Here is an 18,077-nt window from a genome sequence, read left to right on the forward strand (position 1 = left end):
GAAGAGCATGTAGCAGGAGGAGAGGAGGTGGCAGGAGGCCTGCCTGCAAGCCGTGGAGGTGTCACAATTTGGTCCGCTGCGCCCTGCTTGCCATCGTTCACCACCAGGTTCACCCAATGGGCTGTGTAGGTAATGTAGCGGCCCTGCCCGTGCTTGGCAGACCAGGCATCCGTGGTCAGGTGTACCCTTGACCCAACGCTCTTCGCAAGAGATGACACCACTTGCCTCTCAACTTCATGGTGCAGTTGGGGTATGGCCTTTCTGGAAAAATAAGTGCGGCCTGGCATCTTCCACTGCGGTGTTCCGATGGCCACAAATTTACGGAAGGCCTCAGAGTCCACCAGCCGGTATGGTAACAGCTGCCGAGCTAAAAGTTCCGCCACGCCAGCTGTCAGACGCCGGGCAAGGGGGTGACTGGCCGAAATTGGCTTCTTCCGCTCAAACATTTCCTTCACGGACACCTGACTGCTGCTGTGGGCAGAGGAGCAGGAACCGCTCAAGGGCAGAGGCGGAGTGGAGGAGAGTGCCTGTGAAGGTGGAAGGGAGAAAGCGGCAGAAGCAGATAATGCACCTGATGGAGGAGGAAGAGGAGAAGGAGGGTGGCTTTGCTTTTGTGTGCTGCTGCTGCTTTTGCTCAGGTGGCCATCCCATTGCTGTTTGTGCCTTTTCTCCAGGTGCCTTCGTAAGGCACTTGTCCCTACGTGAGTGTTGGCCTTTCCACGGCTCAATTTTTGTTGGCAGAGCGAACAGATGGCTTTGGTCCGATCTGAGGCACACACATTAAAAAATTTCCACACCGCTGAGCCACCCTGGGATGTGGGCACTATGGGGACCTCAGCAGCTGATGCTGAAGGGCAAGGCGGCTGGCTGTACATAGGTGGCGATACATGGTGCCGGACTCTGCCACCAGCTGTTTCTGACGAAGAGCTGCCCCAGCTTCTTTCAGCAACTTCTCTCCTCCTACTACTCTCTGACTCCCCCTCTGAACTGTCCCCCTCTTCATCTCCTCTATTGGGTACATACAGAGGATCCCTATCATCGTCATCATCGTAATCATCCTGCCCAGCTTCGCTTGCCTCAGACAAATCCAAACATGCACCAACATCAGTAGGTCCTTCATCCTCCTTACACGTTACATCCATAATGTTGCCGCGTAACTCAGACATATGAGCTGGTGAAAATTCATCTGGCTGTAACAACAATGGCTGTGCATCAGTGATTTCACCACTAAATAATTCTTGCGAAGTGTCAAATGCAGCGGAAGTGGTGCTAGTAGTAGCACTGGTGGCTGAGCAAGATGAGGTGTTCTGTGTCGCTAAATACTCAACCACGTCCTGACAATCTTGGGAGGTGATGGGACGTGCCTTCTTCCGAGCACTGTACTGTGGGCCAGGTCCACACGAAATTACATTTACACGACCTCGCGCAGACCTGCCGGGTGGCCTTCCTCTGGCTCTGCCACTACCTCTTCCTCTACCTGTTTTGTCCATATCGGGTATGCACGGAGTGGTATATCACACTGCGTGCACTCACGTAGGTAGGTGGGTTCACTTAACTGCACAGGTATGCGCACTGATGCGGTGGGTTCACTGAACAGAACAGGTATGCAGTGGCGGGTTCACTAAACAGAACAGGTATGCAGTGGCGGGTCCACTGAACAGAACAGGTATGCAGTGGCGGGTTCACTTAACTGCACAGGTATGCGCACTGATGCGGTGGGTTCACTGAACAGAACAGGTATGCAGTGGCGGGTTCACTTAACTGCACAGGTATACAGTGGCGGTTCACTAAACAGAACAGGTATGCAGTGGCGGGTTCACTTAACTGCACAGGTATGCGCACTGATGCGGTGGGTTCACTGAACAGAACAGGTATGCAGTGGCGGGTTCACTTAACTGCACAGGTATACAGTGGCGGTTCACTAAACAGAACAGGTATGCAGTGGCGGGTCCACTGAACAGAACAGGTATGCAGTGGCGGGTTCACTTAACTGCACAGGTATACAGTGGCGGTTCACTAAACAGAACAGGTATGCAGTGGCGGTTCACTAAACAGAACAGGTATGCAGTGGCGGGTCCACTGAACAGAACAGGTATGCAGTGGCGGGTTCACTTAACTGCACAGGTATACAGTGGCGGTTCACTAAACAGAACAGGTATGCAGTGGCGGGTCCACTGAACAGAACAGGTATGCAGTGGCGGGTCCACTGAACAGAACAGGTATGCAGTGGCGGTTCACTAAACAGAACAGGTATGCAGTGGCGGGTTCACTTAACTGCACAGGTATACAGTGGCGGTTCACTAAACAGAACAGGTATGCAGTGGCGGGTCCACTGAACAGAACAGGTATGCAGTGGCGGTTCACTAAACAGAACAGGTATACAGTGGCGGTTCACTAAACAGAACAGGTATGCAGTGGCGGGTCCACTGAACAGAACAGGTATGCAGTGGCGGGTTCACTAAACAGAACAGGTATACAGTGGCGGTTCACTAAACAGAACAGGTATACAGTGGCGGTTCACTAAACAGAACAGGTATACAGTGGCGGTTCACTAAACAGAACAGGTATACAGTGGCGGTTCACTAAACAGAACAGGTATGCAGTGGCGGGTCCACTGAACAGAACAGGTATGCAGTGGTGGGTTCACAGCACAGGTATGCAGTGGTGGGTTCACAGCACAGGTATGCAGTGGTGGGTTCACAGCACAGGTATGCAGTGGTGGGTTAACAGCACAGGTATGCAGTGGTGGGTTAACAGCACAGGTATGCAGTGGTGGGTTAACAGCACAGGTATGCAGCCAGGGAGACAAGCTAAGCCTAACTAATCTTTCCCTGAGAGACAGTCTGCAGCAGCTCGCCCTACTCTGACTAATGCAGGCACACGAGTGGCCGTAATGGCCGCCGCTGCCTGCCTTATATAAGGGGGGGTGGGGCTCCAGGGGCTAGTGTAGCCTAATTGGCTACACTGGGCCTGCTGACTGTGATGTAGAGGGTCAAAGTTGACCCTCATAGTGCATTGTGGGGCGAACCGAACTTCCGGAAACGTTCGCCTGCGGGAGGCGAACGCGAACCACCTAGGTTCGCCGGGAACTGTTCGCCGGCGAACCGTTCGGCCCAACTCTAGCTACGGGGGCAGATAGGAGAATGGGGGAAGTGGTAGACATCAGGACAGGTGGTAGTATATGCCTGCTCCCCGTTTCTCCAAACTTTTTGAGCTCTGGTATCCTTTAAAGTGAATGTTTACCATTTTAAAAATCAAAACGTCAGATACTCACCTAAGGAGAGGGAAGGCTCGGTCCTAATGAGCCTTCCTTCTCCTCTCCCGGTGCCCGGTCCCGCTCAGGATCCCCCGTAGCAGTATTCGACCAGTTCGGTCAAATACTGCCACTTCCGCATGCCGAAGGGAGCTTTCGGAAGCCTTCGGGAGCACTCGGGCTCCCGAAGACAGGCCGCTCCACACTACACATGCGCGAGCGCCCTCTATGACGCACTCGCGCGTGCGTAGTATGGAGCGGCCTGTCTTCGGAAGCCCGAGTGCTCCCGAAGACCTCTGAAGTCCCTGCGGCGGCGGACGCCTTCCCTCTCCTTAGGGGAGGCCACTGGCTTTAAGCTGTGTACCCACATTGCAATTTTATGGACGATTTCCCCGATGAGCGGTGATTTTTTTATGCGACGAGCAGTCATTTCCGCGATCTTGCGACGTGGGTACAAGCAGGCGATCACGCAAGCGTCGCGTAGCATCGTGCGCCAATAATGACCATTCATGGCGGAATGAATCTTTAAGATCCACGGCAACTCAGCGTAAAGTACCGCAATCGTTTGACTTCACGTTCGCACTCGTCGTGTAACATCGCGTATGTCGCGAGCAGGAAGAGACGTCGCTTAACGACTTTCGTCAAGGGGACGTCTGTGGACCCGTCGGGCGGTGAGTACGAGGCTTTAGATAGGTGCAGACTGTGCGACCACACAGGGTGCTGCGACACAACCAAATAAGGGATTGAGGTACCGGTTCCTTTTAAAGAAAACCTGTAATGAGAAAAAGTTCCCCTGGAGGGTACTCACCTCGGGTGGGGGAAAGCCTCAGGGTCCTATCGAGTCTTCCCCCGTCCTCCTGTGTCCCACGGCGATAGCGAAAATCCTCCTGGAACGGTGGGGATGTAAATATTTACCTTCCTGGCTCCAGCGCAGGCACAGTATCAGCTCTCCGCCTCGGAGATAGGTGGAAATAGCTGATCGGGCCGCTCTACTGCTAAGGTGCAAGTCTCGTGGGCCTGTGTAGTAGAGCGGACCCGAGAGAGCCGCAACAGCGCCCCTGCTGGAGCCAGGGAAGGTAAATAAATGTAGCTTGGCAGGCTTGTTGAGCCAGGATTACCGGAGACTTCAGGGGGAGCCAGTGCTGGACTGCCTGCAACTACAGGGGAGGGGAAGCCTCATTGGGACCCCAAGGCTTCCCCCTCCCGAGGTGAGTACCCCCCAGGGGGACTCTTTTTCTGTTACAGAGTCTCTTTAAAGTGAACCTAAAGGCTTAAAAAAAAAAAATGAGATGAACTCACCTGGGGCTTCCCTCAGCCCCCTGCAGCCGATCGGTGCCCTCGCAGCTCCGCTCCGATGCCTCTGGACCCGCCGGTGACGACTTTCGGTTTCGCCGTCACCGGCCGACAGGCATGGGAACGCGAGTGATTGTTCGCGTTCCCAGCCTGTATATCGCCCCCTATGCTGCTATTGCGGCTCCTAAATAAGATAGATCAAGACATGATTTGATACTTGCTCATAGGCATAGAAGTAGCCCCTGCAACCCCTGCAACCGCTGGGGGGCCCGGTGTCTGTGGGGGCCCACTCCTCCTCCCCCTCCTTACCCACATGCAGAGTAGCACAGGTAGTGGAGTAATGTTTACCTCCTCCAGCACTGTGGGTCTCCTTCATGCATCACAGTGGCACCCCCTTCTGCTGCCATTCACTGGCTCCCGCTCATCACATGACCGGGAGCCGGCGAATGGCAGCTGAGAGTGTGTGGCTGTGATGTACGGAGGGGACCAGCCACACTGAAGCAGGTAAATGTTACTCGGGTCCCTGCGCTATTCTGCATGCATGTCAGGGCAAGGGGGGTGCATTGGAGGGGATCGCCCCATGGGCTGTTGTTAACCCTGTATTTGCTGTGTAATTTGATCACCTGTAAGCCTGCAGGTCATCACCTTTACTACTGGAGAGCATGCAGGGAAAAAACAACATCAGGTCCAACAGCCCTTATCGATAAACATACCAACTAACAATATGATAGGCTAAAAGGTTTTTTTTTTTTTAAATATCACTGCTTGCTTGGCAGTTGGCAACAGCTGGTATATCCCACAATGCAACAAGGTTCACAGGCAGGAAACTGTCAGGGCCATGGCCCAGACATCTTGATGCGAGAGGTGTTTCACCTCAATATATATCAGCCACACAGACATCCCTGGTGCACTATTAGAGAAAAAGGTAAAGATCGGGATGAAGTTAAATTCTGGGTTAGAGTTCCTATTTAAACTCTACCCCCCTCCCCCCGCAGCTTCTGACCTCACCAGAGCTCAGGCAACTGACGCTGGAGTGGAACGTGAATATTCATTTAGCGGCATTGCTTGCCTCTTCGCAGTATCAGAGGAACGGTGTAATTGAGACCATCTAAAAAGTAGAAGGAACTTTGAGATTGCTTCAGTCTGGTCTGCAGCACTTTGATCTTCCATCACGTCATCACCAATTGGCCGACTGGCTGTTTGAAGCAAACACGGGCTCAGTAGGCTAGCACACCATACAGCAATGACCCCTCAGTGCAGTTAGTGCAGTTATATCACATGACCTACACAGGTCATGTGACACATGCACGTTCAGAGATCAGGAAAACATGTGGGTGATGTGAAGTGCGTCCTAATGGAACAGCTGCGAATGTTGGGAGCCTCACCTGAATAATTGCAGGTCATTAAGCGGGGAGACGGATCCTACGCCATCAAACATTTGAGGAGTGAACAGAACGATTATGGTTTACTGAACGGAATGTTTGTAGGATTTACAGACGGGTGAAGTACAGGTCACATCTACATGATGCAAACTGCTGTGATTCGATTATTTTAGAGAAAAGACGTAACAAAAGCTCTAGAGAGGCAGAAAGGCAGTAGGTTTAGGTTTGTACTGTCATTTGTACCTGAGCTGGGGGCATGACACTCCCCTCCTTGTTTTTACAGGTACTTGGTAAATATCTTCAACAATAACAGGAACAGAAATAAACACTACAAACCTTTTTGTACAGTGACAAAAAATGTTGGAGGCAGTGGCCTTCCCTTGTCTCCCCTTGGTGCTCTTCCTGGCATTTTGTGTAGCCACAAAACACCTTATATGAAGTATTGGAGGCAGAGGATCAGCAGGACAGTCAGGCAATGTGCATTGTTTAAAATTAATTAAATAAATATGGCAGCCTCCATATTACTCTCCCTTCAGGTCCCCTTTAGGGCTCGTTCACACTACAGGCGCTTTTTTTTCAAGCGCTGGCGATTTTTCAAAACCATGCTTTCCTATGCGCTAGTTCAGATTGGAGAGTTCCGTCCGCTTTCCGATCTGAAAAGCGCTGCATGGACCACTTTCGGGGGCAATTTCGCCTCAATGGACGGTACAGGAAAAGCGCAAACGCTCACAAAATCGCTTTGTGCAGCGATTGCATCCGCGTTTTTAAGAATTCACACACAGGCCTCAATTCACTAAGATCATGCTGGAGATAATAAGGCAAGAGAAAACTTGCCACCGCACAGTGAGAAAGTTATCTTATCTCTTCATTCCTTAAGTTACCTCCTCTGTAGTTAATTTACCTCCTCTGTAGTTATTTTCACACGCAGTTAATTAACAGCCTGTCTTTAACTTTAGAATTTTGGAGTTATTTTAAGGATTGAAGAGTTAACTTAAAGACAGAAGAGTTTGCCTGAGATAAAATGGCCTCAATTCACTAAGCTTATCTCCTTTCTTTAATAACTCTTCTAGAGTTGTTACCTTGGTGACGAGGCATGTAGTATTCAGGAAACATTTTACCTCAGACAAACCTAAAGTTAACTCTTCTGTCTTTAAGTTAACTCTTTAATCCTTAAAATAACTCCAGAGTTAAAGACAGGCTGTTCATTAACTGCGTGTGAAAATTACTACAGAGGAGGTAACTTAACTACAGAGGAGGTAAATTAACTACAGAAGAGGTAACGTAAGGAATGAAGAGATAAGATAACTCTGTTACTGTGTGGAGGTAAGTTTTCTCTTGCCTTATTATCTCCAGCATGATCTTAGTGAATTGAGGCCAATGTTTCCTGAATACTACATGCCTCCTCACCATGGTGATAACTCTAGAAACGTTATTAAAGACAGGAGATAAGCATAGTGAATTGAGGCCATTGTATTTCTTTTTTTTTCCGGGTCAAAGAGTTCACTTCCTGACTTGCGTCAGGGAGTGAATTAAAAAAACGCTCTGGAAAAGCACTTAGAAAAGTGCTTTTAACCAAAACGCACCACCCACCCAAGCGCCGGGAATCGCAAGAAAAAAATCACGTCGAAAAACGCCCAACGCGAATGCTAACGCGATCGGAACGCAATGTGAACAAGGCCTTAAAGTGTATTCATTAGTTTCTTGGCAGTGAATACATCTCAGGTACATTCAGATATGTTCTGACCATAAATTGACCACTGAAAGAGAACCACAAAACCTTTCTCACAGAATGTCTCCTCGGTTTCCACCTAATATCTACATAAACCATTTAAATACCCAATAAGACAAGACACAGAACATTTATATCGCAATTTTCTTCTGGCAGTCTCAAAGCGACAGAGCTGCAGCCACTTAAAGGGAACCCAAGTGAGGGTGATATGGAGGCTGCCATATTTATTTCCTTGTAAACAATACCGGTTGCCTGGCAGCCCTGCTAATCTTCTGGCATAAGTAGTGTCTGAGTCAAAACCCAGAAACAAGCATATGGCTAATCCCATAAAACCAGTTAGCTGAGTCTGCTGCATGCTTGTTCAGGGTCTATGGCTTAAAGTATTAGTAGAGATACAGTAGACACTGTTAGTACAGAATCAGGAGGACTGCCAGGCAACTGGTATTGTTTAATAGCAAATAACTATGGCAGCCCATATCTCTCTCACCTCGGGTTCCCTTTAAGGTATGCTCCACAGGGAACCTGGGTCACTGATCATTAGGGTGCCTTGCCCAAAAACTCCTTCCTGTTTTACGCACTTCCTTGAGGCGCGATTGAAACCCTTGTCAAAGGCTCAAGCCCCACATCAAAGGCAGCAGCCTTACCAGTATGCTATCCAATAAGCATAAAAGATACCAGTACTCAAAAAAAAGAACATTGGCAAAGTAAGAATAAGGATCCTTTCACACTGCGCACATTGCCTTGTCATACCATCGCAATTCAACTTTGCCAAAAAGTTGCAACTTTACAATGAAGCATACAGTACAATGAGAGTATGCTTCACTGGAAAACAGTGAACACTAGGAGATAGAAGTAATCCAGGAAAAAAAACGGTCTGCTATAAGGTGACACAAGGTTGGATCCCACACCCGGGTCATATCCAAACACAGTGAGGGTTTCTCGGATGGTAGAGATTTTAATTTTCTACTGACACAGTCCTATGCACACATCAATAGCTAACTGTTAAAGCGGACCCAAACCAAACATTTTTTTTAATTAAAAATATTTAGTTGCACCATTCTGACACATACAAAGATAAATAAACACTCCTTCAAACCTATGAGCATTTCAGTGCATGCTTTTCACCCTTCTCTTTTCATAACTAGGGTTATACAGGTGGCAGCCATTAGCAATTCCTCCATTGCCGGACACCACCTACTCCACCACTCTGCCGGATTCTGTCCCGGCAATTTGAAAGGAAGGGAGTGGTTCCTCCAATAAATGTAAAATATTTTATATTTGTCATCATGCAGCTGAAAAAAGGCTGCTATTTATTATTATAATTTAGAAAATAGATGTTATTTCTAAAATCTTGTATTTTTTAATTTGGGTCCACTTTAACAAAAAGTAAGTGTCAAAAAATATGTTTTTTTTTTTTTTTTTAAATATCCTTGTAGATGCCCTATGCTTGTTCCCCAAGTTTTCTGGGATCCTCAATGTGTCCTGATCTGACCCAGGCAAGGGTTTCAAACCTTTTCCACCTAATATAAGACACTTTATAAAGTATATAGCCCAGGTTTATCTATATCTAGTCAAGGTATCAATTATATCTTCCCAGTATCTCCAACTTAAAGGACAACTGAAGTGAGGTATATGGAGGCTGCCATATTTATTTCCTTTTAAGCAATACCAGTTGCCTGGCAGCCCTGCTGGTCTATTTGGCTGCAGTAGTGTCTGAATCACACCAGAAACAAACATGCAGATAAACTTGTCAGATCTGACAATAATGTCAGAAACACCTGATCTGCTGCATGCTTGTTCAGGGGCTGTGGCTAAAAGTATTAGAGGCAGAGGATCAGCAGGACAGCCAGGCAACTGGTATTGTGTAACAGGAAATAAATATGGCAGCCTCCATATCCCTCTCAGTTCAGTTGTCCTTTAAGTAAATAAATCCTCTAATCTTCATCAGGAATAATTACATAAGCATCTCTATCCAGATAGTAGATGAGATGGTAAAAAAAAAATTCCATCTCGCACCTTTATTTAAAGTGAACCAGAGGTGAAAATAAACTGATTAGAAAAACAAATTATATTTATCCTCCTACTCCTAAAAATGTCTTTTTAAAGTATCCCATGGTTTTCTTTTATATTTAAAAATGTACAAAGTAGGTTGAATCATGTATTACTGTCTCTGCTCAGCGGCAGCCTATTAACTGTCCCAGAGTTAGAAAAAGGTTCATGTATTTTCCTGTCCTCAAAAGGTGTATTCTGCCAGGAAAACTTTTATAGCAGTAATTTGCTTATCAGTGAGGTTTACTATATTCCTGACAAGGTACAGGAAAGACAGAAGCTGTCACTTCCATGCCTCGAAATTAGCAAAATAAAACAAGTAAAACAGCTTGGTTATTAATATGCTTGGCACTGTACATACAAATGTTCATCTCATCATGTCACATGTCGCCTCCGGTACACTTTAATATGCAAATTGTGTGCAACGTGGAATTAGGCCAGTCAAAAGCACTCCCTGTTGATTTTGATTGGCTCAATTCTTAAGCTATGTACACACATGCGACAACGATCGTTCGTCGTCAACGACGAACAAACTTTTAATTGACGAAAGAACGACCTAAGTAAAGTTAATTTTTAAAGGTGTGTAACGATCTGATCATTAGAACGAATGTTACATCCCGTAAAGCAACTATTGCGCTTGTGCATAAAAATGAAAAGTTCCATGGAGAAATAGCGAAATGCACATGTCAAGCTTAGTGCGAACGACCGTTTCCAACGATGTACTACTTTTGCAAACGATCGTCGTTGGGGAAAATCCGCCAAGCTAGATCGTTCGATTTTAACGATCTAGCTCATCCGTCGTTAGACTTAATGGTCGTTGGCTGCTTTTTTTTAAACGATCGTTGTTTGAAACGATCGGGGAACGATCGTTTCAAACAACTATAGTCGCATGTGTGTACGCACCATTAGATGCATACAATTTGCATGCAATATGTGGTTATTGCCTGTGTTGTCACCCAGTTATCATTGTCTGTAACCTTTTTTATTGTACCACACTTTGTCATATATTGGTACTATATCAATCCAATTATTATTATTATTCTAATAAATATTATTATTACTATTAATAATAATAAAATATGCGTGCAAGTCAAAATAATTTGCAGCTAATTGGCCATCTCACATTTCTGTCCATGCCCGACTTGTTCCTAATCATGGAAAAACATTAAAAATAAATGTGCTTATTTCATCAAATGCCCAATCAAACGCAAGAGGAAAAAAAAAAAAAGTAAATATCCCCCAAAAAATCTACATTGAGGGCTCGTTCACACTTGGGCCTACTACAAAACGCTATCGCAATCGCTAGCGATTTGTATGAGCGTTTTGTAAGCAATTTCATGAGCGTTTTCTAGCGATTTTGGTAGCGAAAAGTGTTCGCATTTTGCCAGCAATTGTGTAGCGATTAGCGTTTTTAACTCTGATTGGTCCTTTCAATTAATTTTAATTTTTTTACAGTATGCAGTATTTTCAAAACGCTAGCAAAATCGCTCTGTGTAGGTTTTGACCAGCGATTACGCCAGCGTTTATATACTTTACATTGTTTATATACTTTACATCTCCTAAGAGATTGCAGAAACGCTAACACTAACCGCTAAAAATGCTGCATGTCCTGCGTTTGTGATTTTGGTAATTGCAATCACTCCAGTGGAATTTGGCCCATCCATTAACGTTAGCTGAGCATTTAGGGAAATCGCTAGCGTTTTGAATCGCTCCCTAAACACTCACAAAATCGCTCTAGTGGGTTCCAGGCCTAAGGCCGTTTTTGACCTTTTTTCAAGCACAGGCGATTTTCAAAATCACCCTAAAAATGCAATGATTCCCTATGAGAAAGTTCACATCGTTTTCCGATCCGCTCAGCAAAGCGCTGCCTGTAACATTTTTGAGGCAATTTTGCCTCAATGGAAGGTATAGGAAAAATGTAAACGCTCACAACATCGCTTTGTGGAGCAATTTCGTTCAGGTTTTTAACAATAAATACATTGTATTTATTCTTTTCCAGGTCAATAAGTTGCGTCAGGGAGTGAATTTAAAAACCCCGCTGGAAAAGCACTTACAATAGCGCTTTTACCAAAAACACTTACAATAGCGCTTTTACCAAAAACGCAGCGCGCAGTGGAGCGCCGGGAGGGGGAAAAAAACCTGCCGCACAAAATTGCAAAATGCTAGCATTTGCGATTACGATTTTAGATGTGAACGAGGCCTCGGTGTGTTGGAAGTGAAAACAAGGCAAAAATTCCTCTTTTCATAGGAACTCTAGGGCCCATATACAATTACCTTTTTCTCCCAAGTTTTCTCCAAGGTGATATCTTCCCACAATAAAAATGCTCAAAATACTCAAAATAATTTTGATAGTACTTTGTCACCTACTTTTTGGTACTTTTTTTGATTACAAAATGTTGAAGTTATTTTAAAAAGAAATTAAAAAAGTATCACCTAAGAGAAATCTCAGGAGAAAAAGTTCATTGCACATGGGCCTAGGTCCTAGGGCCCTTATTTAATTCACTTCTTCACTTCATTTTTTTCCTAGTTGATAATTTCATACCTTATCAATAAAATGTTTAAGCCACCAGCAAGCAAGGAAATATTCAGAATAAAATACTTGAAGCTAGTATTGTAAAATGTTTACAGTAAGAAGAGTGCGTAGATTGAAGTGCAAAATGTTTTTATGTAAAATAAAGCGTGTATGTAAACTTTTCATTTATATGCACACTTTATTGTATATGTATATGTTACGTACAAATTTACACACCTGTACATAACTTAATTAGTGTTTAATTTATTTTCCCAGGCATGTATTTATATACCTATGTGCACTCACACATGCATAGACACATCTAACTTATTTTCTTCATGTGAGGCCTCAATCAATGAATGCAAAAGCATCAGTAATTCCACAAAATATAAGTTTTTTTTTAAACAAAAAAAGTATTAAGTCATTTTGCATTGGTGCAAAGTGAATTGAACATGAGGTAGTGCGACACTGTACAGTTAAATCACACAAATAGGTAGTTAAATGCATTAAAAATATTTCACTTAAGAAAAAAAAATATTTTCTTTCTATTATGTACAAACAGAAAGTAAAAAAATATTCTGCTAAATTTGTCTGGAAATATCGGTTCACAAATCACTCATTAAACAAACTCGGAATTGGTAAAATTTATGGGAGGAGGAACCTTCTCTGCAGGAGATCAACACAGGATTAAGAAAAAAAAATCAGCGCTCTGCTTCTAATTTACTGACCGGTTTATGTGCCTTGAGACGGCTGCGGAATTATTTCAGTAACATTTTAAAATAAAGAAAAAAAAATAAGAGAGACTTTATAAAAATAAGGAAATATGATTCAAGATTTAATGCTGTTTCTGTGAACCTGTAACGACTGTTTTCTTTTTTTTTTAAACCATACATATATAATTATATCAATTGCACATTGTGTAATCTGAGTCCCAAAAATAGCTCGCAGTGCAGAAAAAATAATCTCATTTCAATCACCACAAATAAACATTAATATTATTTTTTTTTATTTGTTGTTTGGATTTCAAACCTGTAGAATTTTTGCTGTGGCTGCCATGATATTTTTGAAAACTTTCTGTAGCATAAATGTGTATTAAAAAAAAAAAAAAGACTTAAAAAAAAATCCCTGAGTCATTGTGATGGTACACACTTGTCCATTTTCTTCTTAATATTGTTCTTCTTAAATTTTTCTATATACATTCTCTTGTTTTTTTCATACAGATCCATTGAGAGCAGTTTATAATTTTTAGACTTCTCACGCAAACACGTGGTAATCATTTGTGCACAATCCTGTCTTCACAACAACAACAAAAAATCTATTGTCCATAAAATATATATAATTTTTTTTCCATTTAATTGCACATAACTTTATCTGTCTTTTCCTACCCAGCCTGAAGAAGAGTGCTCAGTGATTAAGTTCCTTCTGTCTCTCGTGTTGTAGGACAATTGCAGTGCATTTGGGGAGTTTTTGGTAGTATTTAAGGGTTCAGTTCTAATGCCCAGACTTGTTGAGGCCACCCTGTTCGACCTTTCATTTTCTTCTCTCCTGGTTGACTAGTACCCCAGAATCCTTCACACTGCTAAAAACAACACAAAACAAATAAAAAGTTAAAAATTGATTCAAGTTTTTTTTTTAATTAAAAAAAGTCTGAAAAGTATAAATTAATAATAAAAAAAAATAATCACTTCCCCTCAAAATGTTTACAATATATTATCTTGAAAAAAAATTATAATGAAAAACTCATTTTTTAGACTCGTGCAATTTTTAGCATTTTTTTCTATTAGAGAAGAAAACTGCAGATTTAATTGTAGACTTTATGAGACACTTAACAGAATGATAAACACCCTCTTCATATGTTTGTCTGTTGTTAGTTTTATGTAGGATATGTATGGTAAATACTAAGCAAGCAGTCAAAATGATTCATCCGCCTCTGTGTAATGTACCAGTCCCATTTAAAAGATTGTTTTGAAAATATGAAGTTGTCTTAAGAACCCAGCTTGAACTTTGTCCTGCATATCTCAAGGGTTTTGGACTTCCTTTGAATTTCCGCATGTGGGAAATATTTTATTCCAACACCAAACTTTGAACAGTTGTATGGTTTTCGAAAAATTGCAAGGCAGCGTTAAGTGTAGAACTTTTTGGTTAACGTTTTGTCCCTGATAAGAAGTTAAAATGTGGGCAAAAAATTCCCACACTTTAAGGGTTAAATCCCTTTACAGTTATTTGGTGCAACATTAATGGCCAATAACAGTCTAATATATTTTAACAAAAATATAAACACATTTCTGTACAGGAAATGACTTAAACCTAGTGGTAAGGGTACATAAATGGTGATGTCAACTTTTATTATAATTTTGATGTAACCTTACTTTTTGCAATTTTTACTGCTGTTAGGTTACTGTTTTTATTGTATTTGTTTGTTTTGCTAACAATAAAGCTTAAAAGTGAAAAAAAAAACGTTTTTATCATAATTTTATGGAGGATGTTACTTTAAAAGTGAATATAGTTGATCAACATACAGGAAAGAGACAATGGCAAAAATGGAATGAAAGTGGAGTGGTGACAAAGAGAAATAAACAAGGAACAAGAAAGGGAGAGACTATTTAACTTTTTTCTTGAGTTTTCTACTCCAGATTGCTCCACCTTACCAATAAAAAAACATTTCAAGCCCCTGTCCAGCAAGAACATTCAAAAAAAATGTATTTTTATTTTTTTGCCTACTTTTAGTATTTTTAAGCTGATGGGTGCTCAAAAGTAATATTTCAGATAGGAGAAAACTCAGAAGAAAAGTTAATTGAATTAGTGAAGGGGGGAGGGGGAGAGAGACATGAAAAAAACAATGTAGAAATATGTATCACCCTAGAGAAGAACGATGTATATGTGGAATAGACAACCCAAGAAAAGAACGGTGTATATCTGGATTGGAATTCACCCTAGGAAAGAACAAGGCATATGTGGTTGGTCAGCACTGGAACTCACCCCTTCTCTTTTCCTTTTGCAGTCTCTATTGTCCACTTTCTTGAGCTCAGCCTTGAACCCCTCAGTTCCCCCAGGCTCGCTGTCCTTGGCCAAGACGTCCATCAAGTAGCCAATGTAGCTGGTGGCCAGCCTGAGGGTTTTGATTTTGGAGAGTTTGGTGTCGGCTGGCACGTTGGGGATACACTCTCTGAGCTCGGCAAAGGCGCTGTTTATGCTCTCAGTCCGTCTCCTTTCTTTTTTGGGGGGGACGCCTTTCCTCCTGCTCAGCCTACCGTTCAGGGCCTCCAGGCGGTTGCTGGTCTGGGCAGGACCTACCGTGCCATACTCGGGGCTGTAGGAGGGCTGGGTGGCGAATTCTGGTGACACTTCCCCAGGGTTGAGGACCCATCCTTGGAAGAAAGGTCTTTCTTGGTGGCACCTCGAGGTCGGCGTGTAGATGAAAGGTTCTGGCACCATATGGTGGTGCTGGTGGTGGTAACTCCCTATGATGTTCATGGTAACCTTGGCTGAGGTCTTTTGTCTTCTCCACAGAGACAAAGCAGTGATCTACAACCAGTGATCTACAACCTGGCTCCCTTGGCTGCTCCTCAGCGTGACCCCATGAGACTGCAGAACAGAAATCAGCCTCCTACATGACACGTTTCCACCTCCTGAGCAAAGCCTTCCTCAGACACCTTCTTCCAGTATCCAGCAGAGAACACGGTGGGCTAAACTGCTAAAACCACAATCTATAGGTTTAAGATTAAGAAAGGATAAGAGGGAGCCCGGGATACAATAACAGATCTGATCCAGGCAAGGCTGTGCTACTCTGAGCTGATTAACCCTTGTCTGCCTCCCCAGGAAGCTTTATATGGACCCCAGCTCCTGATGTCAGCCTCTGCCTGCAGCCAATCAGAAGTGAGGAAGGGGGGGGGGGGGGTGCAGGGAAAAGTCACCTGGAACTTCTTTATAGCGTTCCAGTCTCACCTAACGGTCTGTCCTCCTGAATGATGGACGAGGGTCGCTTACAGATGCCAGCAGACCCTCTCATTGCTTCACACTCAACAACCAGCATTTCATTTTCATGACATTTGTTTTCTAATGAGCAAATATGGGGCCGGGTAAGGAACACATAGAACAGGAGCTGCTATTATTATTAGTAGTATTATTATTAATTGTATGATTCCATTTATGATTCATTTTTGCCATGTATGGCATTTTAAAATTACATTTTTGTGACGTTTATTTTTTGCCTGCCTGTCACGATTTATATTGTTCAGACATCGCCTGCCTATAGCTCTGTGCAGCAGCCAGGCTGGAGAAACTGCCCTGCATCGGACAGGGCTAAAGAACTATGTGAAAAATGCAGAATATATATATATATATATATATATATATATATATATATATATATATATATATATATATATATATATGTGTGTGTGTGTGTAAACCATGACAACTAGTTCTAATGTGACAGTAGTTACACTAGTAATGTGACATTACCCATTACTACATACATGGTAACACTGCATCTTCTAATACAACTATCACTACAACTACTGTATTACAGTACTATACTAATATATATATATATTATAATAATAATAGCATTACTTCTACAAAAATGAATATTATTACTATTAGTTAGTCTTAGAAAAATACCAACATTACGACTACTGCAGCTGCTAACACTAATAATAATATTTAGACGAAATTATACTAATATCACAGCTACTGCTAGATGCTGCTCCTGCTGCTACTACTAGTATAGAAAATATTATTAAAAATAATATTACCACACCAACAACATCACCTATAATATAATATACAATATATAACATCACCTATAATAACAATAACACTGGTAGCAATAATTGTCACATTTGATCCTACAACTTTCATCTTATATATAACCTGTGTGTATGTGTATGTATATATATATATATATATATATATATATATATATATATATATATATATATATATATATATAGCAGCATGCGTGCCCTGTGTGCCCTTTATATTATTCAGTTCCGGTATAACTCTCAATATACAGCTATAACTCAATATATAACTATATATACTGCAATATACTGTACATATATATGAATGTGCAACCCTATCGTCAGCTGAATTGTACTTTCTTTATATTGTTCAGCTCATTTTATCATCACTGACCCGGGATAGCACTATACTGCAACCAACAGAATGCATCCGTGTTCATTAAACCTCAGGACAAGCAGCTCACTTATCGCACACTTATCGCACACACATCACTGTATCACAAAATAGTGGTTCTATTATCTCCATTCACAAATTTCTCTGGGAAATGGGAGAATGATGGGATATAGAGAGATGAGAGGGAGACATCCAGCAGCGGATATCCGATTTAAAACTCGACAGTATAAATTGTATCTTTTTCATTTTACATTATATAAATATGACCCACTGCAGATCCCGAATGGAAATAGAAAAAACAGCAATTTAACGTATAAGACAAATGAAAGTAATTCGTATAATAATAATAATAATAATAATAATAATAATAATAATAATAATAATAATAATAATACATGGATTGTTCTGAATGTATTGAATTTATCCTGGCATGAATAGTGTGGAGGTTGAATACTGACTTGAATACTGACACATGTATTTGAATATAAATCCTTGCACAGTTACAACTGAAAGGCTTAATAAATCATACCTGTGTTATTCATGACATAGTGTAACATAGGGGCAGGGTTCTCCCCTCTACTGATTCTTGTAATACAGATATGTTATGTTAGCTGTTAATGTCACCCTGTGTATTATGTTCCTTGCCTGGGATGTCACACTATAGGCCAGGCCACAGTACATGGCACTATATAAAACAATTGTATGATTAATACTAGGATC

At 42.5% G+C, this 18,077-nt stretch overlaps 1 protein-coding gene across 4 annotated transcripts in view; it reads right to left on the reverse strand.

The window, feature by feature from the left end:
* The window catches only part of HAND1 (heart and neural crest derivatives expressed 1), a 326,296-nt gene that overhangs the window by 63,963 nt on the left and 244,256 nt on the right, over positions 1-18,077 (reverse strand). For 2 of the 4 annotated variants that reach the window (XR_011030601.1, XR_011030602.1), the window contains one exon: positions 13,716-13,797. The exons of 1 other annotated variant lie outside the window; for it this stretch is intronic. Coding sequence is in view for 1 of the 3 variants with exons in the window: in XM_068278343.1 (XP_068134444.1) it covers positions 13,696-13,797; positions 15,198-15,692 (597 nt within the window). In the remaining 2 variants the exon portion in view is untranslated. Of the gene's footprint in view, positions 1-13,275; positions 13,798-15,197; positions 16,000-18,077 lie in introns of those variants that run through there. One more of the 4 variants, XM_068278343.1, reaches the window with a different exon arrangement.

Source organism: Hyperolius riggenbachi, chromosome 3, assembly GCF_040937935.1.
Source record: "Hyperolius riggenbachi isolate aHypRig1 chromosome 3, aHypRig1.pri, whole genome shotgun sequence".
In the NCBI taxonomy this organism is placed as follows: domain Eukaryota; kingdom Metazoa; phylum Chordata; class Amphibia; order Anura; family Hyperoliidae; genus Hyperolius; species Hyperolius riggenbachi.